At 39.3% G+C, this 22,871-nt stretch overlaps 1 protein-coding gene across 1 annotated transcript; it reads left to right on the forward strand.

Moving 5' to 3' along the window:
- Positions 1–10,623: 10,623 nt before the first annotated feature.
- On the forward strand, positions 10,624–22,871 carry DNTTIP2 (deoxynucleotidyltransferase terminal interacting protein 2). The gene is made up of 7 exons (XM_006057550.4): positions 10,624–10,843; positions 11,708–13,344; positions 14,643–14,781; positions 17,438–17,533; positions 18,608–18,772; positions 19,970–20,079; positions 21,804–22,871. Exons 1-7 carry the CDS (start codon positions 10,772–10,774, stop codon positions 21,895–21,897), a joined length of 2,313 nt encoding a protein of 770 aa, XP_006057612.2. The 5' UTR covers positions 10,624–10,771; the 3' UTR covers positions 21,898–22,871.

Below are 22,871 nucleotides of genomic sequence, written 5' to 3' on the forward strand. Positions count from 1 at the left end.
ACTATAAGGGACTAAAAGCCAGAAAAGAGGTGAAAAAAATCTTTAGTTCAGGGTCAGTGTTGTCTATTTAGACAACTTTGTTTGAGATACAGTCTTAACTATTGAAAAGCAGAAGAGTATAACCAAAACTTTAAAGCTAAAAGAGACTGTGTATTATTTAATATGATTCCTCATTAGGTTAAGAACCAGAAAATAGCAAATAAGTAAGTTGTGACCTTTGGTATATACTGTTGGTCTCTGTAATTCTATAAATTTGTATCTGTGACCCAGATAGTTTGAAAATTTTTTTTAAAATCTCTTGTATCTCAATTAGTACTTTTAAACCATGTATTTTAACATATGGTTTGTAAAACTAAGCTAATGATAATATATATATTTATACATACACACATATATACATACACACACATACACATATACATCTACACACATGTATGTAACTCATATAAAACTAATTTGCCCAAGTTTTTTCAGCTTAGGGAAAAGAGCTGTGATTCCATATTCAAAATAAACACATTAAAAATCAATATTATATAAACAAACAAGACTCTTCTCCTATCCTAAGTAAGGTTTTGTGGTTTACTAGTTGGATAATTCGGAGAAGGCAATGGCACCCCACTCCAGTACTCTTGCCTGGAAAATCCCATGGATGGAGGAGCCTGGTAGGCTGCAGTCCATGGGGTTGCTAGGAGTCGGACACGACTGAGCGACTTCACTTTCACTTTTCACTTTCATGCATTGGAGAAGGAAATGGCAATCCACTCCAGTGTTCTTGCCTGGAGAATCCCAGGGACAGGGGAGCCTGGTGGGCTGCCATCTATGGGGTCGCACAGAGTTGGACACGACTGAAGCGACTTAGCAGTAGCAGCAGTTGGATAATTTGATTAGAATTGTAATGTGAAATCAGCTGATTTACCTGCTAAAACTTGTTTAGACTTTCAGCTTCCTAAAGCCTTCTGTAGCCTTTATATTAATTGTATGTAATGTTATTAAGTATACATAGTTAACTTTTTAATTTAGAAATGTACATTTTTTTAATGTAACATAAGTCTTAAATGCTCATTTTAATTTAAGCCTATACAGTGAATTGGGCAAGATATTTAACAAGGTACTTAAATATCATTTATTATTTTTTAAAACCCTAGGCTTACAAAAGCGGATTTTTAAAAGGTTATTTTGAAAATAGAAAAAAAAAAAAAAACGTATATTGCCAATATATCCAGACTTCAGGGGGACCTTTTTGTGTGTTTTTTCACCAACTCTTGACAAGGAACCAATATTATAGATTCATTTCATAAAGAAGATCATGTATGGCTTTTTTTAAATGTGTTTTTTGTTTTGCTTCTATACCTTTAATTTCTGTTCTTGAATAACCTTTCTTTAAAACACTGGTTTTTTAAGGCTTCATCTTCTAAGCTGATATTCACTTCTTTGATTTGGTGAACTATCAGAATATAGTGAATGCTTTCAAATATTGAAGGATTTAATGTTTAAAAAGCCATAAAATAAAGAGTGATGATACTACCAAATAATTGCTTAAAACTGAAAGCTAAGTGAGCAATAGTGTATATAACAGATTTGTTTTTCTGGGGAGATGTGTATCCAGTGACCCAGGGTATAAGGAATTTATATAACTTTTTTTCCAGTAAACATGACAAGAAGCTGCAGCTTATTATTATATGTCCAAAATACACTGGAGCCTTATTTTAAAATAATGTGCTGTAACTTGTAATTTGTTCTGTAATGAGTCTGTTTTGAATTCTCATCTAAGATACTGTAGTCTAAAAAAGGACCCAGGTGTCTTATAAAATGTGTTTTCATGTAGTGTGAATTCTGAAGACCACATTGTGCCAGTATGATAATAGAGCATCCAACAACCACTGCTAGAAATTGAATCACGAATAACAGCTAATAATTTTTCCATTCACAGGAACATTTAGACAGCTGTGTGAAATGAAAAGTGAGGTTATTCTATTTTGAATGAATGATAACAGACTTTTCCCTACCAGAGCCTAATAATAACTGAAATAGGATCTTGATTTTCAGTGATAAAGGTCTAAGGCTCATTTAATTGTGTCTCTTTTTAGAACCTAAAAAGTTCAAGTTTAGAACTTCTTAAGTTTAAACTTAAGAAAGTTTAGAAGTCTTTCTAACTTTTCCACCCAGATTCAATATTTAGGAATGTAAGCAGTTGAGAGAGAGAGAGAGAGAGAGAGAGTGTGTATGTGTGTGTATATATATATACACAATACGTGAGTTTTATTTTTTAAAAATATGTACTATAACTTTTATTAATTTTTTATAGTTTTCAGAGTAAGAAATAGGAGGGGAAAATGTTTTAATTAGATAATTCTACTTTTATGTGTCTTTAGTAGTATACTATAAAGGCAAAATATAATGCATCATTAAATATTTATAAGTTTTTAATTTTAACTATATTATGAACTTAAAGTATAAGTTGTATATTTTTTAATTGAGTTGTTGCAATAATTGTAAGCATCTTGAAACATTGATTTTGAACTGTTTAAATTCAAACTGAGTATGATTTGGAAATAAATTATGATAAAAATTTAAACTTCCAAGCCATAAAGTTATTCATACGTTCATTCAATAAAGATGTATTGAATGCCTGCCGTGTGCCAGGCACTGTGCAAGGTGTTGGCAGAAAGACAGAGATGAAAATAGCCCTGTCTTCAAAGAGCAGATAAGTATATTTGAGGGGCGAGAGAGATCTCAATGTGAACAAGAGCAATAAAGGGCTGCATGTGTTGTTAATGATAAAAGCCGTGAAAGGGGAGTAGGGTCATATGGAAAGAATGGGACTGCTGGGAAGCAGAGTGAGAATACGTAAGAAAAATTCCCTGAAGAAACTAGCCTTAGAGTTAGGATCATAGAGTGGGATGTGGGATGTGCCTGGTTTGTATTCAATAAATACACTTATACTGAATGATGAAACAGTTTATATGTAAACTTCAGAAATTCAGTGAAAACACTTTCTTCAAGAGCTTATTCTTATCAGAAAGGAATGGCTTCTAGTGAGACAAGAGAAGGTAAGGTTTGAAAAGTCACATTTTATAAAAGACAAAAACTTGCCCCAGTCCCCTAGACATGTTAGAGTATGTCTTATGTAGTTTCACTACCAGAAACGTCAGACAAAACCTTAATATGTATCCCTGAGCAATGAATAAATGTATAAAATGTTCTACAAGATTTTGGTCTGTGTTTTGGTTTCATTATCTTAAGAAGGTTCATGTTTTACAATAAGCATCACTTATTTGGACTTGGCTTTGTTTTCTCTGTTTCTTTACTCACTATTGATTCTTGCATCCTATTCCATTCACATTTACTTTGTTCTTAATTATATCCTTAGTAATTCTTTCACTAAAGGTCTTTGGGCAGTAAACCTCCTAGGTTTTGTTTGTCTCAAAATGTCTTTGTTAACAATCTTAAATGATCATTTGACATTATAGAATTCTAAGTTTCCAAACACTTTCTCTGAGCATCTTGAAGATAATATCCCATTGATTTCCAGCATTTATACTCTTGCTAATGAGAATCTGGATTTTCTTCCCTAGAAATAATCTATTTTTCCCTCTGGTCTCTTTTTTCATTTGAAATACTTGATTCATTTTGATATGTGTGGAATTAGAATAAAGCAAGAAAATGAAAACTGGCTTATGAGTTTTCTAATAACACCAAAAAAGTAACCATAAAGGAAAATATCAATAACCAGATTTAATCAAAATTAAAATCTTACGTTCTTAAAAATATACTGTCAAGAAAATGAAAATGTGAGCCACAGACTCAATGAAATATATGCAATAAATCTTATGAAAAATAAATTGGACATAAATTTTTTTAAATTGAACTTCAAAAACACCATTCAAGATAAGCCAAATGGAAAAAAATATAAAAAGAATGTGTGTGTGTGTATATATAAAACAATCACTTTGCTGTATAGTAAAAATACAAAATTGTAAATCTACTACACTTCAATAAATTTTTTTAAAAACTTCAAACCTCCATCAAGAAAGTCAAAACACCATTAAGAAAGTCAAAAGGCAACCTAAAAACAGGATAAGATACTTGAAAATCATACATTTGATAAGGGTCTTGTATCCAGAGTGTTTAAAGAACTTCTTACAGCTTAAGACAACCCAAGAAAAATTAGGCAAAATTTAGGACAGATTTTTTTCCCCCAAAGAAGACATGAATACTCAGTAAGAACATATAAGATGTTCAACATCATTAGTCATCAGGGAAATGCCAATTAAAACCATAATGAAATATCACTAAAGTAGCTAAAATTTTTAAAGACAGTAGCAAGTAGTGGCAAGGATGTAGAGGAAGCAACTCTCACATGGTCCAGTAAAATGGTACAACTACTATGAAAAATAACTAGATTTCTTACAAAATGTACCATGTGACCCAGCAACTCCACTCCTAGGTGTTTCAGATCAGATCACTTCAGTCGCTCAGTCGTGTCCAACTCTTTGTGACCCCATGAATCGCGGCACGCCAGGCCTCCCTGTCCATCACCAACTCCCAAAGTTCACTCAGACTCATGTCCATCAAGTCAGTGATGCCATCCAGCCATCTCATCCTCTGTCGTCCCCTTCTTCTCTTGCCCCCAATCCCTCCCAGCATCAGAGTCTTTTTCCAATAAGTCAACTCTTCGCATGAGGTGGCCAAAGTACTGGAGTTTCAGCTTTAGCATCAGTCCTTCCAAAGAAATCCCAGGGCTGATCTCCTTTAGAATGGACTGGTTGGATCTCCTTGCAGTCCAAGGGACTTGCAAGAGTCTTCTCCAACACCACAGTTCAAAAGCATCAATTCTTCGGTGCTCAGCCTTCTTCACAGTACAACTCTCACATCCATTACAAGAGAAATCATATATCTGAAAAAGACATATACCAATATCTATAGTACTTTGGAGTTCCGTGGTGGCTCAGAAGGTAAAACGTCTGCCTACCATGCGGAGACCCAGGTTCGATCCCTGTGTTGGGAAGATCCCCTGGAGAAGGAAATGGCAACCCACTCCAGTATTCTTGCCTGGAAAATCCCATGGACAGAGGAGCCTGGTAGGCTACAGTCCACAGGGTAGACAGGACTGAGCGACTTCCCTTTCACTTTCATACACAGTAATATGGATGAGTCTCGGGAATAGGCTAAGTGAAAGAAGCTGGACATGAAAGTACATTATTTCCTTTACATGAAATTTTTAGAACAGACAGTATTGACTGTATTATCTATTGCTGCATCTGGATACCTCAAGGCCTCTCAAAATGTTGCAATCACGGTCATCTGGGACTCCAGTCTCCTCTGTGTGCTTGATTGAGGTTGGTCTCCTTCCAAGCTTGCTCATGAGGTTGTTGACTGGACTCAGTTTCCTTTCTGGCTATAAGCCAGGGGCCTTCCTCACTTCCTTGCCACATGGCCGTCTCTATAGGGCAGCTCATAGCAACCAATTACTAGCTTCCAACAGAATGAGTGAGTGAGAAAGTACAAGAGAGAAGCCAGCCTTTTTTGTAATCTCATCTTGAAAGTGACACCCATCACTTTTGTTAGGTTCTTTTCATTATAAGAAACTAGGTCTAGCCCATACTTAAGGGCATGAAGACCAGAGGATAGGATCTATGGAGACCATCTTGCCAGTCAAACTTAATTTAAAAGTAATATTTTGTATGTAGTAATGTAAAGTGACCATGAGTAGTATGTATTTTTAGGCATATGCACTAAAATTCTCATTGGAAAAGACCCTGATGCTGGGAAAGATTGAAGGCAGGAGAAGAAGGGGACAACAGAGGATGAGATGGTTGGATGGCATCACTGACTCAATGGACATGAGTTTGGGTAAACTCTGGGAGTTGGTAATGGACAGGGAGGACTGGAGTGCTGCAATCCATGGGGTTGCAAAGAGTCGGACACGACTGAGCGACTGAACTGAACTGAACTCTTATCTTTTGGTTAAAATTCCTGCAAGAGATTCAACCCTATAATTTAAGGTTTTTAGTTAGTAAAATATTATGGGAGAGTTTCCCTTTAGGCCTGAGTAATAATTACTGTGTTTTTATACTTACTGTATCTTCCAAAATCCACTTTGGGAAAAGAAGAGAGCAGGTAAAGAAGGCAGAGATGGGGAAACATGGCAGACATGTTCAGTTCAAATAGAATACTTCACAGTTTTGCCCCTGATCAGCAGACCAGTCCAGTCTTCTTATATTACTAATATGTACTAACATTTTAATCTTAGTATTTTATTTTTGTTCTTGAACTTTTTAGATTCTAAATACTTGGGAGCGTTTTGCTTTTTCATTTTAAAGGGGCCATGCTTGTAAGTGAATAGTACACACTGGTTTCATATTAATAATATTCTCCCAATTTTCTATACAACTCCTGTGATCTTAATATTTTCATGCATTTGTTCATGTTAAAGTGGTCATATATATTAAATGTTATACATAAGTATATATTAAATGAGTTAATGCATGTAGTACCAGCATATAGTAAGTGCTCTACTGATTAGGAACTAGAAAGCCTCTTGATGAAAGTGAAAGAGGAGAGTGAAAAAGTTGGCTTAAAGCTTAACATTCAGAAAACTAACATCATGGCATCTGGTCCCATCACTTCATGGGAAATAGATGGGGAAACAGTGTCAGACTTTATTTTGGGGGGCTCCAAAATCACTGCAGATGGTGACTGCAGCCATGAAATTAAAAGACGCTTACTCCTTGGAAGGAAAGTTATGACCAACCTAGACAACATATTCAAAAGCAGAGACATTACTTTACCAACAAAGGTCCATCTAGTCAAGGCTATGGTTTTTCCTGTGGTCATGTATGGATGTGAGAGTTGGACTGTGAAGAAAGCTGAGCACCGAAGAATTGATGCTTTTGAACTGTGGTGTTGGAGAAGACTCTTGAGAGTCCCTTGGACTGCAAGGAAATCCAGCCAGTCCATCCTAAAGGAGATCAGTCCTGGGTGTTCTTTGGAAGGACTGATGCTGAAGCTGAAACTCCAGTACTTTGGCCACGTCATGCGAAGAGTTGACTTATTGGAAAAGACTCTGATGCTGGGAGGGATTGGGGTCAGGAGGAGAAGGGGACGACAGAGGATGAGATGGCTGGATAGCATCACCGACTGGATGGACATGAGTTTGAGTGAACTCCGGGAGTTGGTGATGGACAGGGAGGCCTGGCGTGCTGTGATTCATGGGGTCATAGGGTTGGACACGACTGAGCGACTGAACTGAACTGAACTACTGATTACTGTAATTGAAGCTGTTGTCTTCTGCTGCTTTGATCTCCATTACCCACCTTGTTGCTTCACCTTCCTTCCTCTACCCCATCCCATCTCTTCAAATTTAGCATGTCTTCTGTTCTTTCTTACCTACTCCAACTTACATAGATTGATGTTCTCTCAGATCCCCTCCTCTTCTCTCCACTTTAATTCCCCTGCATTTACAGTCGCCTCTCTGCTTCAATTATCAACTTTTCCCTCTTGCCTCAAAGGAAGGAACATTCCTCTGTAGCTCCAACTCCAGTTTTTTAAAAAATTCCATTCTTTAGCTGGGATTAGGCTCAGCTGCAAAACACAGAAAATCCCCAAATAACAGTGGTTTAAAGTGAGAGATGTTTCTCTCAGGTGAAACAGCTCTAAAATTAGTCTGTTTAGAACAAGACACTTGCTCCTTGGAAGAAAAGCTATGAGAAACCTAGACAGTATATTAAAAAGCAGAGATATAAGTTTGCCAGCAAAGGTCTGTATAGTCAAAGCTATGGTTTTTCCAGTAGTCATGTACAAGACCATAAAGTCCGAGCACTGAAGAATTGATGCTTTCAAACTTTGGTGCTGAGACTACTCTTGAGAGTCCCTTGGACAGCAAGGAGATCAAACCAGTCCATCCTAAAGGAAATCAGCATATTCATTGGAAGAATTAATGCTGAAGCTGAAACTCCAATACTTTGGCCATCTGATGCAAAGAGCTGACTTACTGGAAAAGACCCTGATGCTAGGAAAGTTTGAGGGCAGGAGGAGAAGGGGGTGACAGGATGAGACGGTTGGGTGGCATCACTGGATGTGAGTTTGTGCAAACTGGGAGACAGTAGTGAAGGGAGAAGGCAATGGCACCCCACTCCAGTACTCTTGCCTGGAAAATCCCATGGACAGAGGAGCCTGGTAGGCTGCAGTCCATGGGGTCGCTAAGAGTTGGACACGACTGAGCGACTTCACTTTGACTTTTCACTTTCATGCATTGGAGAAGGAAATGGCAACCCACTCCATTGTTCTTGCCTGGAGAATCCCAGGGACAGGGGGAGCCTGGTGGGCTGCTGTCTATGGGGTTGCACAGAGTCGGACACGACTGAAGCGACTTGGCAGCGGCAGCAGCAGTTAAAGGGAAGCCTGGCGTGCTCCAATTCATGGGGTCACAAAGAGTCAGACACGACTGAGTGACTGCAACAACTGATACGGCAGTTCCCCAATTTGTCAGAAACTTTTTTGTCACTGCTCTGCGATCCTTAAAGCATGGCTCTCCTCTTCATGGCACAAGATTGCTGCTTGAAAACCAGGGAACATGACTTTCCAGGGAGTGGAATGAAGTTAAAGGCAAGGAGAACCTCCTCTTTTAAGAGGTCTCTAGAGAACTACCCCGGAGAAGGCAGTGGCACCCCACTCCAGTACTCTTGCCTAGAAACTCCCATGGACGCAGGAGCCTGTTAGGCTGCAGTCCATGGGGTCGTGAAGAGTCGGACATGACTGAGCAACTTCACTTTCATTTTTCACTTCCATGCATTGGAGAAGGAAATGGCAGCCCACTCCAGTGTTCTTGCCTGGACAATCCCAGGGACGAGGGAGCCTGGTGGGCTGCCGTCTATGGGGTGGCACAGAGTCGGACACGACTGAAGCCATGCAGCAGCAGCAGCAGAGAACTACCCAACGCTTAATGATCTGTAATTAGCTCAAACAGCCGTATCTGTCTGCAAATAAAACTATGAGAGGAGTTATTTAGCTGAGGGCAGTGTGCCCACTGAAAATTCTGTACTTCATGACTTTAAGGCAAAAAAAAAAAAAAAAATAGTTTTCTGTTATAAGGTAGGAGAGAAAAGATACAATGAGGCGCGCGTTCTCATCTCCAACGTCTGTTTACGTCTTCATCCACTGCCCTCAAACATATTCTAGCTCTCCTCTCTCCATTCTGAAGGAAAAATCAAAAAGCTTTTCTTGCTTCTGGTCATTCTCTTTCACTGAAAAAAAAATCTTTTAAAAAATATCTCCTTTGCAATTTAACATTCTTCTATTCTGCTTATTCCCCATCCCTACTCACCATCTCACCTTTAAATTATATAGCTTCCTTCCTAACTAGTCGAGTTCCTGGGCATTTAGCAGACACGTCTTTTACCCTAACTAGGGCTTTTATTTTAACTTCACACGTAATACAAGAGTGTGTTGGGGGTGGGGGAATGTTTTTGGTTTTTTGAGGTGTTTGGACGGGGGAGCCTGGTGGGCTGCCGTCTCTGGGGTCGCACAGAGTAGGACACGACTGAAGCGACTTAGGAGCAGGAGTAGGAGGAGCGATAGATAATGCAAACGTCTCCTTTGGCCATAACCATGGCTACAATAAGTCTTTTGCTGAGCAAATGAGAGGATAGATGTAGTGGGGCACATGATGCTATTTTCGAAACCATTCGGGTGTAATGGGGACAAGGGCCCTAGATCATTGCGGGAAGGTCTCTCCCTGCACCAGCCTGGGCTGTCTTCTACCGCACTGTGAGTGAGTGCAAGTGAGTGAAGTCGCTCAGTGTCCGACTCTGCGACCCCACGGACTGTAGCCTACCAGGCTCCTCCGTCCATGGGATTTTCCAGGCAAGAATACTGGAGTGGGTTGCCATTTCCTTCTCCAGGAGATCTTCCCGACCCAGGGATTGAACCCAGGTCTCCCGCATTCTCAGACGGTAAGACGCTTCACCGTCTGAGCCACCAGGGAAGTCCCGCACTGTTGCTGCTGCTAAGTCACTTCAGTCGTGTCCAACTCTGTGCGACCCCATACATGGCAGCCCACCAGGCTCCCCCGTCCCTGGGATTCTCCAGGCAAGAACACTGGAGTGGGTTGCCATTTCCTTCTAAAATGCATGAAAGTGAAAAGTGAAAGTGAAGTCTCTCAGTCGTGTCCGTCTCTTAGTAACCCCATTGACTGCAGCTCACCAGGCTCCTCCATCCATGGGAGTCCCGCACTGTACTGAACTCTAAAACCCGAGCCCTTCGGAATCCCGGCTCGGATTGCCTTGACCTAGGTCCGTTGGAGAAGACTCTTGAGAGTCCCTTGGACTGCAAGGAGATCCATCCAGTCCATTCTGAAGGAGATCAGCCCTGGAATTTCTTTGGAAGGACTGATGCTCAAGCTGAAACTCCAGTACTTTGGCCACCTCATGCGAAGAGTTGACTCATTGGAAAAGACTCTGATGCTGGGAGGGATTGGGGGCAGGAGGAGAAGGGGACGACAGAGGATGAAATGGCTGGATGGCATCACGGACTTGATGGACGTGAGTCTGAGTGAACTCCGGGAGTTGGTGATGGACAGGGAGGCCTGGCGTGCTGCGAGTCATGGGGTCGCAAAGAGTCGGACACGACTGAGTGACTGAACTGACTGAACTGAGGTCTGAGTGGCCGAGGCGGCACGAGATTCTCGCGGGAAACGCGAGTGAGGCGCATCTCTGACGTACTTCCGGGTCGCGGGACCAGAGGGAGGCTGCGGCGGCCGCACGCCGGGAAGATGGTGGTTACTAGGTCTGCGCGGCCTCAGGCCGGGAACCAAGCCACGTCAGTTGAAAGCTTGCGGCAGAAGGTAGGAAAACTCGAAAGTCTCCTTCATTTCTTCTAACTGCTTCGCAGAGCAGTGCTGAGAAAGGTGGGCGGTGCAGGGGTCCAGTGGAGCCTGGGGAAGGAACGGCAGAAAAGCCAGATCTGGCGGCGCGCTTCTGCATACCAGGCTCCTCTCTAAGCCTGTAGCTTCTAAAGACCACATTGGGATCTTTTAAGGTAATGCTTGGCAGGTAATAGATTAGGTAACTTGATTTGCGTAGTTCAGCTCCGTAATGCAGGTGCACTGCTCGCTTTTTAACCGTACTGCTAACGGAGGATTAATTTCGGCCGCCAATCGTGGATTGGAGAAGGCACCGTTTTCACGTGGGAAGGCTGACTGTGCCTCGACAGCACTTCCTTCTGGTGGGGGAAAGAGGACTGCGGTGACGTCACCTCGTAATTCAGTGGCGCTAATTGTCTGCTGCCTCTGATGCTGCGATGAAGCGAAGGGAGTATTAGTCCACGTAGATATGAAAAGTAATTTCATTGGCGTGTTTTCCTGAACACATCGTTGGCTTCTTTGTTCTTTTCCTGTATGTGTGTCGGAATGTAGGTCCACCAAGCATTTGTGACCTTGCGTGAGGAAGATTTTTATTTGCAGTTGTTTGTTTCCTGAAGTCAGGACTGAGGTGACGCTAGTGAGGCAGGACCTACAAATGCGAAGTCAGATCCAGTATCTAGCTATTGATTTTTTAAATTGTGGGTGGGGATGGTAGTTACTGTTTTACATTAATTTTGTTTACTGAGTTTTTCCAGTGCCCCCTTAAAATTTGCTTTTGAAGGGAGTGCCTCATTGACTTTGCCCTTGTCCCAGCCCTACCTAAATTACAGTGTATTTGGCTTACAGAATTCTGCTGTCACAAGACTTCAAGTGCACCCAAAAGGCAGGAAGGGGTCTTCACCTGATAACCCAAATACTACCGAATCACAGACCACTTCGGAACGAAGTCCAGCTCCTAAAACCAGGAAGAGGGGAACTACAGGCTCATTACCAGAAATGAACAAACCTGCGACAGATGGCGAGATCTCTGAAGCAGAATCAGGTTGTTCTTCTGTGCCTGAGGTCCAGGATCCTGTGTTCAGAGTAACTAGGAGAAGGCAGATCTTAGTTGCAGGCACCCCAGTTTCTAGTGTAAGGAAAAGGCTGAAAATAACTCGGGTAAGTGAGTCTCATACTGAAGAAGAAGTCTCTGAAGCAGACTCACATGTTTCAGGTATTTCTAGAATTATGCCTCCCACAGAAATAACAACCAGAAGAAGTAAGGCTAAATCCCAAAGAGAGCCAAAGCAAGAATCCCATGTGGAAGTTATTTCTGATGCTGAGTCATCATGCTCAGACATTTCATTTTCTGGAATTGCAACTAGGAGAACAACAAGGAGTATGCAAAGGAAATTACAGGCACAAACTGAGGAGAATAATACTAAGATTGTACTGGAAAATGAGAAGGAAATCATACATACACCTGTGAATTTAGAGGATTCAGTTAACAGACAAACTTCTCGTTTACTAGCAAGATCACTTTCTCAGATAAATAAGCCAGATTTCTCTAATAATGAAATTTATAATGACCCTGATGATTCCTTCTTTGGAATTTCAGGAAAAAAACTAGCAGTGAAAAAAACCCGAAATTTTACCATAAGAGAGGAAAAGCAGGACAGTATTTCACCTCTCAAAGAAATAACAAAGCAGAATTGCAAAAGTTTAGATGAAGAAGCCAAAAAAATAATAGATGGGGGAAAAGAAGGTAATGAGAAGAACTCTCAGTTGAATCTTTCTGAATTTCAGGATACTGGCCTTCAGCAGTTAGTTTCTCAAAGGCATTCAACCCCTGAAAGTGACAAAACCACATCAGAGTCTTCAGCTCTGAACCATGAGGCTGTGATGAAATCGTTAGCTCAAACATTTGCAGTTGTGGAAATGGACAGATGGAATGAAGAGAGAAAGAATGCCATAAAAACAAGTGACTGTTCAGAACCTGGTGACGGTAGTGATAGTGATAGTGATGAAGAGTGCACAGTTATAGGTGTTAGTGAAGACATGAGCAAAGAAAAGGAGGCAGATTCTGAGAGTGATACCAAACCAAGTAATCTTGAGTTCAACACAACTCAGGATAAAGATGATTCTGTTTTGTTAGTTCTCAGCAGTGATGAAAGCCAGCAGTCTGAACACAGTGAGAATGAAGAGGACACCATGTGTTTTGTTGAAAATAACGGTAACAAAGAGTCCCTAAATGGAGACTCAGAAAATCGGTCACATGACAATGCATTGTTTGTGATTGACACTACTCCCGGGTTGAGTGCTGATAAAAATTTTTACTTGGATGAAGAAGACAAGGCAGGTGAGGTTGCCACTGAGGAGGAGGAAGAGGAGGAGGAGGAGGAAGAAGAGGAAGAAAGTGAAGAAGAACTATCAGACCATGACAGAAATAAAGATAATGAGTTTAGTGATGAAGACAACTTGCTAAGTAACACAAAATCTAAACTGTAAGTTTTATCTTTAATTTTTTTAAAGTAAGCTTTTGATACGTGCTTCAAGGGGCAATAATTTACCATAGAAATATTACAAAGCATAGGAACTGAAAAAAATTACTGCTTTGGGTTCTTTATCTGTCAGGGTTTCCCTTGTTTATGTGGGTGCCTTTGTTAGTCATATTTTTCCCACTGGTGAGAGCTAAAAGTACTCTGTTTGATGGTATATTAAAAGATCTGTTAAGATTTTCTTGCATGATTATTAAGAGCAACATACAAAAGGGAAGGAAGGTAACTTGGCTTTTTTATGCATGTTGATTGTAGAGAAATTGAAAAATAGAGGAAAACTGAGAAAAATAGTAACCTATAATCCCATGTACTGCCATTAAAAAGCAGTCTTTGGAGGCGGTTTCTTTAGTTTTTCTGTTTTCCAAATTTGTTTTTCCCAGGCACAGGCCTTTGGTGGCAGTGTATCCACTGAAAATACAGGTATCCTTGGAAGGAACTGTACGTTAACAGATGCCCAGTCTTCACTCTAAACCAGTGGAATCTCCGAGACTAGTCTCAGGTGTATTGATTTTTTAGGAGCCACACCCTTTCCCCAGGATAATTGTAACATACACTCAGGGTTGAGAATCACTGCCAAGGCACTGTAATTGAATAGAGGTTGTTTATGGGAACTTTAAACTGCTCAGTTTATATGAATAATTAGGGAAGAAACTAAGTCCAAGTGTTTATAAGTGTACTTATAAAAAAGACTTTAGTAATTACATAAGTACGGCAGAAGCCCAAGCCAACTGCTGAAGATTCTGATTTGGTGGATCTAGGGTATGACAGTTACATTTTTTTTAAGCTCTGGTGGAAAATACAGATGCTCACTGTTGTTTAAAACTCCCTGATTTAGAGGCACTACTAAATGTTCTTAAATACTCAGGAAAAAATTCCAAGTTTGGATAACTTAGAAGTACAGAGAAAAAGGCCCTGTCTGTCTCATTGGCTTTTGAGATGGAAAAATATGGACATTTATTAATTTACTACCTACATATGAAGTTGAGCTAAATGCCAGATGCATTTCCTTTTTTCTGTAACTCTTTCCTTGTAAAATACATGTATGAAGTCTGTTGACATGTAATATGGCCTTAATCCTCTTTTAAGAAAATTTGGGGAATAAATTTGGATGTGCTCTCAAAAGGCTTAATTCATTATTTATCCTATAATTTCTTCTAAATGAAAAGTCTCAGTTTTCATTTTGAATTGCTAAACGATGTAAAGATTATTTCTTAATCACTTAAAAGTGATCATTTCTCTTTCAGTCTGAAGTTGATGAGCAGCAGCATAGATACTGGACTGAATATTAAGGAGCTGGGTGGTTTGTATATTAATTTCAATGCAGACAAGGTACAGTTGAACAAGAGAACCCTAACACAGATGAAAGAGAAAAGGAAAGATGAGGTAAGCTGCACAGAACTCACCAGTCACTTCTAGAAATGATTAGTCCTTGGTAAGAGACTAGTTTTCCTGCAGTGAAACCACATTAGCCTACTGTGCTCCTTTTTTCTCTTTTTATCATAAAATCTCAGCCAAAGGTGATATGTGAAAACTAATGTAGGGTCAGCGTTCTTCTGGCAAGCACCAGTTATGATCCCAGAGTTTTTTCGTTTTTTATTGCTATATTTTTCATTCCTCACTGCTTTGGACTCTGTTGAAAATCTGAAAGCTGTGAGTACCCATTAACTCCACCGGGAAAAAGCATATGTGCTCATAGACATTAAATTGTACATATATTTTTAGAAGGAAATTACACGTTAGGTAACCTTACACAAGCCTTCAGTTTCTGCTGCCACCTTGAATGGCTTCCTCCTAAATCTGTAGTATTTCCTAGTCTTGCAGCCTACACAGGTCTTTAAACTCAGGTGCCTATTCTTTGTTCATTCAGATGCGTTCAGGCACTTGACTTCACTAATTGCCCTTCTCTTCTTCCTTGCCTGAACCAGCTTCTCCTCTTGTATTATTTATCCTGGTTAACAACACCAAAATCTATTTCTCTTTTGTAATCAGTAACTAAGCTTAAAGGACAGTGCTCTTATATACTTCCTATTAATATTCTGCTCCCTCCTTTCCACCCCACTGTCACTGACTAGTGACATCTGTTTTACTTTTTATCTAGACCACTGCATTGGCCTCCTCTTCTTCAAGCCGTCCTCAATGGTCTTGCTAGATTTCTCATTCTAAAAACACAAAATACCATCTGACCATGATACTCTCCTGTTTAAGTCCTTGAGTGGTTCCCCAGAGCCTTTCAAGGTGCCTCTGTTCATCTGGCTCTGTCTGCCTGCTGTGTTCTTAGCACTGGAAAAAACAGGATTTCTCAACCTCAGCAAAGCTGACATTTGGGCTGGATAATTATTTGTTGTGGGAAGATGTCGTGTGTATTGTAGAATGTTTAGCAGCATCCCAGCCTCTACCCCATAGGTGCCAATAGCATCCATCTCTACCAGTTCATGCCCCCCACCTCAGAATGTCTTCAGACATTGCCAGTTGCTCTCAGTTGAGAACCACTCTAAACCCTACTATAGTACTTGATACACAACCAGCTCTTAATAACCTATAAAATAAATGTCATGCACTCTTCTCTGACTGATAGGAAAGTCTAGACCACTACTGTGCTACCCAGCAACTTCTAGTCCTAAATTTGAATTGAGGATTTAATAATTGCAAATGTTATTGACCAAGTTAACATTTGCTACGTTCCTGTGAACTGTTTTGCGGGCTAACAGTTTTGTGAACTGTCTTTAGTTCTTGTTCTAGGGAAATGACTAATGAGTCTGAGGTTCCTTTTAGTCACATACACAGTATTAAGACAGTATTTAATTACCCTAGGCAAGTAATCAAAAAATGCAGAAGACATTTAGGAAAAGATTAACAGATTTGACTACATAAAGTTTTTAAACTTACACAATTAAAAACATCTAAACAAAGATAGGTAAAAGGCCATGGGTTTAATATCACTAAGATACAGAATATAATTCTTCAAATTAATAAGAACACCACCTTGTATAAAAATAAAAAAGAACACCGCCCGCCCCCGCCCCCCGATCCCAAACAAATGCAGGCGTTCCACAGAAGACTTATACACAGCTAAAAAAAAAAACACAAAAAGATGATCAGCAGCAAATGGAAACATTCATGAGGTACCACTGACAAAACACAGAGATAATCACCAGTGTTAGCTATGTTAAAAAAAAAAAAAAGGTACTGATTAACTTCTGGTAGGAGTTTATACTACTTGGATTCAAGGCAATTTAGTGGTACCTATCAAAATTTAAACGACACGTTTTGGAATCTGTTTTATAGAAATAATCACAAGTATTCAGAGATGATGTTTATAATATTTAATGGAAAAAATTTAATAGAGACTTAAACTAAATATCAATAAAAATTGTGCATAACAGCTATGAATGAAGTTGATCTTTGTATGAATTGACATTGAAAGAACATCTTTGATATGTTGTTGAGTTGCAAAAAGCAGATTTGCTTGATGGCATGATTTAATTGGTGTACCATTAAAAGCATGCGTTGTTTAATCAAAATCCATATTGCTGTTCTTATCAGTAGTCTAGCTGGTCTCAGATCACATAAAGCTGTTTTGTCAACATCAAAAGAACTTAGGCTAGTCAGGTGTTTTTTTGTGTGTTTTTTCAGGAAGTTCCAGAACACTATAGCATTGTTTCTGTTGTCTTTGTTTTCCAATTGGTTGGTGCAGGTGGCTGGTTGCAAACCAATGAAATGTGAGTGGACACATTAATGTATGTCTGGTGTGTGCAAATTCAAATTAGAAAAAGAAATTTGAAATGAATATTAATTTTATAGATACCCTAAAATAACCCTTCAGTTTGTCTCCTAAAGCATTTTTATTTTTATATAATTTATAGATTTAAGAACAGGAACAACTTTGCAGTAGTATATCTGTCTATAAAGAAGGTTAATGTATCTGGAGTCATCAGTGTGGGAGATGTTTCCTTTTTTTTTTTTTTTCTGTTTGCTAGCTTTTAAGGCAAAAATGTTGACATTTTGACATTATTTTAAAACCAGTTTAATATATTTGTAGCTTCTGCAGAAAACTGTCATTACTCCTGAATTTGAAAAAAACTACTGTGTCCCACCATATAGTGAATCAAAATATAAACTTCAGAAAAAACGCAGAGTAAGTACAGTGATTCTTACTTAGAGCATTTAATGTGTTTGACTATATATATATATTCAGCTTGTCTAACATGGTTGTACAATTAAAATACATGTTTCCAAAGAAAATTATCACAGATAATTAAGAGCCCATAAAATATGGTTTCATAAACACATTTCATGTAAATTTTCACAAAGTGAAAGTGCAGCAATTGGTGCATTTGGATACAGCTCTTTTTTCCCTTCATTAAAAACAGTGGCAGCCACCATACGAGGTCACTGTCCACACCATACTGTGTCGTGGCTTATAGGTGCTGTTCACAGAAGGCTGGGAACTCTGTTGCTGGCTCTTGAAGTAATGTAACCAGCTAAAAACACCAGCCTATTGAGTCTGCCAAATGAGAGCAAGGAATTTCTTGAGTAAAAAACAGGGGACTACTTCCATTTCAACTAGTAAGCATAAAGAAATTATGGATGGTACACGAGGAAATTTGAGGATGGTGCTCCAGTAATGTCACTGATATGACCAGAGCACCCTGGCAGGTGGTAAACACTAGTATTTGCTGATGAACAAAACAATGAAATTGAGCAAATAACTTGCTGTAAATTTTCCAAAAAACAGAAAAGATTTTGAATTTTAGAAATAATACAAATTCTGGGCATGTTGGAGAGAGTAACTTTTAAGAGACAACTGGGTGACTGAATAAAAATGTTAAATGTTTACAGAAAGGCTCCAGATGTAAGAATGTTTTTATACTTTACCTCTTGTAGGATATCTCAGACAATAAAACATCGACATTGTCGGCTATTCTCCCAACAAGTCAGCAGTTCTTACTGAGATACAAAATTAATTTTAAGGAGCCTTCATTTATGCCACTGATAGTGCTGTGTCTAACGTATCGAGAGAAATGGATTTTTGTCATTTAATTCATTTTATGAAAGGTGTATCTGGAGACTAATATATACATTCTTGTTAAGTAACCTTACTTGGTTTTAATTCATGAAATTTTCTTCATAATATTGAAATGAGGTGTAGTTATACACTACTTATTAAAAATGAGAATTTTCTAATTGTTTTTGAAATTCTGAATTTCAGCAAGAGCGACAAAAAACAGCAGGTGATGGATGGTTTGGTATGAAAGCGCCAGAACTGACAGATGAACTGAAAAACGATCTCAAAGCACTGAAGATGAGAGCTAGCATGGACCCAAAAAGGTTTTACAAGAAAAATGATAGAGATGGCTTCCCTAAGTACTTCCAGGTATGAAGCAAACAGAGTAATGGTAGTGATGTTGTGAGGATTTTAGTCTGGAAAACACTACAGTGACTTGTTTTCTCTTAAATGTGTATTTACAGTGTATATCTGCTCGGACCATATAATGGCCAGAACCCAGTTCAGATAGCCATCAGCCTGTAATGGCTTTCCTCATCAAAAGACAGTGTTCCAAATGGTAACTAGGTGTCCAGATGAGCTCTGTGAATATGGAACCTGTAAGATGGGTGTACCGTGTATTAATGATACACCTCAGTGGTATCAAGATATTCAGTAATACCACCAGTGATTCTTTATAACCTGTAGGATAGAATCTCTATCCTATGATGTAGCCCTTTACAATCTGCACCCACACCAGTTCACTAATCCTTATTTTGGTCACATAGCCCTCTAAGCTCCAACACACTCGGCTGCTCAGTCTTCTTGGGATATGCACCAACTGGCCTAGTCATTCTCACTTTAGTGTTTGGCTCTGCCATGTCTGCTTGGTGAAATTTTACCCATACGAGTCCAAGCGAAAATGTCATCCTTGTGAATTTGGTAGAATTGGCCACTTTGTTTTCAGAGAATCTAGAGTGTTTTGTTCAACATAATACTAGGTTATGCTTTCATTTTTAGCCGTGTCTCTTTGGATCTTCTATAAAACTGGCCACTCACTGGCAGGGACCAGATACTCTTTGTTTCCCTAACCCTGGCACAGTTCCTGGCATATAGCAGACATTGTATATTTTACTTGGTTGAATGTATGAACAAATGCCAAGTGTTCAGTAAGAAGGTTCTAAGCTGGCAGCATTTATGATAACCTAGGAGATCTAACAGGTATATAGTAGAATGTGTGCATCAATCTTGTTAAATTGGAAAACTAAAAAGGTGTTATTTTTATCTGTCCCACTTTTCTTCTGTTTAGACTATTCATCAAGAATTTACAGTCTAGCACTTACATAGAAGGAATTTGTTTTACTCAAAAATTTTAATGAAGAAATGTCACTAGTAGGACCCAGTGCAGGTTGAATAAGTGATTTTTTTCAAGAAATGGCAAAACTAATACTGGTAAAATATAAGCTGTGTTTTCCATTCCTTTCTATAAATAAACTTTGTTAGAGCTCCCCTGAGATAAGAAAACAGCTTGACTTTCAGGTATTGCATGACTTATTTCAATCACTTATTTCAATCATTCATTCATAGATTGGAACCATTGTTGACAATCCTGCTGACTTCTACCATTCACGAGTTCCCAAGAAACAAAGGAAGAGAACTATTGTGGAGGAACTGCTGGCTGATTCTGAGTTCAGAAGGTAAAGGAATTCATGTTTCACTTTATAATATATGTTTTCCTTTAGATTGTGCAAAAACTTTAAATTCAAGATAATTTTTAAATGCTTTAGCACAGTTTCTCAACAGAACTATTAGGTATATTGGGTGGGATAATTCTTAGGGAGGACTGTACACTGTAGGATCTTTAACAGCATCCCTAGTGTCTGCCCATTAGATGCTGGTAGCGCACTCCCCTCCCTCCCAATTCATGACACTCAAAAATGTCTTCAAACGTTTTCAGATGTTCCCTGGCGTGCAAAAGCATTCTCGATTCAGAACCACTGCTTTAGAAGGAAATGAGACTAACTAGAGGAGGAACCCACAAAGGAGACCAGGAAAGAAGTCAGGGAGGCAGGAAGAAAACCAGGACAGCAGTGTCATAGAAGTCAAGGAAAGAAAGTATTACAGGCAGGTAGAAGCCAGAGGGAGTGGTTAACAGGAATAAATGCTGCTGAGAATGCAAGTGAGCTAAGAACTAAGATCTTCCTCTGAATTTAGTACATGGACGTCACAGTAACCTTGTCAGGAGTTTTTAGGGGAGTGGTGGGGAGGAAACTAGACTGGACGGTACTTGAGAGTGAACTGAAGAAATAAGAGATGTTGTGAGCAAGACGAGAGAGGCACAGCTAGTGAATGGAGCTGGGTTCCCCCCCCCCCCCTCCCGAGATGGGGGCAGTTAAGTATGTTTAAATGTCCTTGAAGCAGGTATGTGTATAGCATAGATTTAAAAGCATGCCTCATATAGAAACTTCTGCTGAACTTCCAGACTGGTTTAATAGCAAAAGTGAAAATATTGATCAGGGATTTTTAAAATTATGTTAATATATAGGCATGGAAAACAAATTTAATTCAAGTGTTATGTAAACTTTTTCATGATTCTAGGTAATGGTGAAACTTTTAGAAATAAGCAATGCTTTTTCTCACTTATTTCTCTCTCCCTGGAAATCTCATCCCCACAAAGTTGTATTAATCTGTATACTGTTGACTTTCAAATGTATGTATAGTCTGGATCTCTCCTGAGTCCAGAGCCACATAACCTGCTGCTGCCTTAGGAACATCTAATGAGTATCTCATAAGCCCCTCTGAGAGCTAACTTGGGGTCTCCCGACTTCGTCCTTCCTATACATTCTAGTCCTCTCCCAGTGTCCTGTTTCTCATGACTGAATGGCATTGCCCTCCATCCCTTAGGGCAAGTCCTTAACGCCACCTTCTCCCTTCAGTCCCATGTTCAAACTGTCAGATTTCCTCCCATTTTCCTATCTCTTAAGCTTGTCTCTTTCTATCCCACAGAGGTGTCGAGTACAAGGTGATTGAGTCTTTGCTTACTTCATATATTGACCTACATTTTGTAATCTTCATGATAGCAGTCTCAGAAATTACAGCATGGGTCTCTAGTGGTTGAAAGTTTCCGAAAGCCTGCCTCTACCATGGCCACTTTTTTCTTACTGGACTACAAGCTCTGAAGACAGGGACTATGGCTGGCTAGTTCACTGCTCTGTCTCCAGCTCCTAGTATGGCTTCTTATTCATGATGGAACTTGGTACAGATGTGATGGATAGTGAAAATGCAAAAAAAAAAAATTTAGAAGCACTTGCCCATCACCCCCACCCGCCTCTGCCCCCCAAACACCACCAAAAAGTTACATTAACTTCTAATGTCTGGTATGTCATACTTTAGAACTTAAAGGTTTGGTTTTTCTTTTTAGATATAACCGAAGGAAGTACTCAGAGATAATGGCTGAAAAGGCAGCAAATGCAGCAGGAAAGAAGTTTCGAAAGAAGAAGAAGTTCCGTAATTAAGATTCACCGAGCAAATCACAAAATTGTACATCTCCTCTTTATTTATTTACTAATTTAAAAATTAGCACGACTGTCACATAAAGTAATATAGACTGGCCCTATTGGGGGGATTTCTCGTTAAAATTTGATTTGAGAGAGAATCAGTCACATGCCACCTGGAATAAAAATAGGCGTGTCTACAAAAGATCCACTCATGTTTAGACCCTTTGAGGAGGGAAAAAAGGAAAAGAACCTCAATCAACATATTTAGAAAATACAAAGTTTGCTAACATTCAAAAAATTTAAAGTATTTTCAAAGCTACATAAGCAATACTGTAATTATTATGTAGAGGTGTACATAGGGAGATGATGCCATGTGTCAGTTGCACATTCAAATCCAGAAAACTGGTAAAGCTGGGATACAGAGATCTTGTTGCAAGTGTAAAAGTCACAGTTGAAATCAAAGAAATGTTATAAGTGTTGGAGCATGTGTATGTTAATATATGACCAAAGAACTAAATGAAGCTATGAAAAGGACTTAAAAGATAGACTACTTGGAAAGTTTGGGTTAAAGGTAGAAGCGGGAGAGCTATTTTCTTTCCTTAGCAACTGAAACAGGAGGTAAGATGGATTTTTATCCATATTCAATGTTGTGTTCCAGTGAATAGTATTCAGATAATTTTAACTTGGCCAGGAGGTAAAGTCTCCAGTGGCAGAAATATGCATCCTTGCTAAGCAACTCATGACACCCAAGGAACACTAGTCATTTCTATTCATGCTTCTTGGTGGCTTATTGCTTCCTTTATGTCATTATTCACGGGACCTCTGTTTTCTACCGTACTGCTTTCTTGGGATTTCAGTAAATAAGCAGCTTCCTATTTTGTGTTTACTGCTTAGCATCACAAGCAGCCTAGTAATAAAACTAAATGACATTTATAGGCGGAGTGAGGGAAGCATCTGTTCTCTTTTATAATAAAGCTTTTATTTCAAGAGTA

This window comes from Bubalus bubalis, chromosome 6 (assembly GCF_019923935.1).
Source record: "Bubalus bubalis isolate 160015118507 breed Murrah chromosome 6, NDDB_SH_1, whole genome shotgun sequence".
NCBI classification, from domain to species: Eukaryota; Metazoa; Chordata; class Mammalia; order Artiodactyla; family Bovidae; genus Bubalus; species Bubalus bubalis.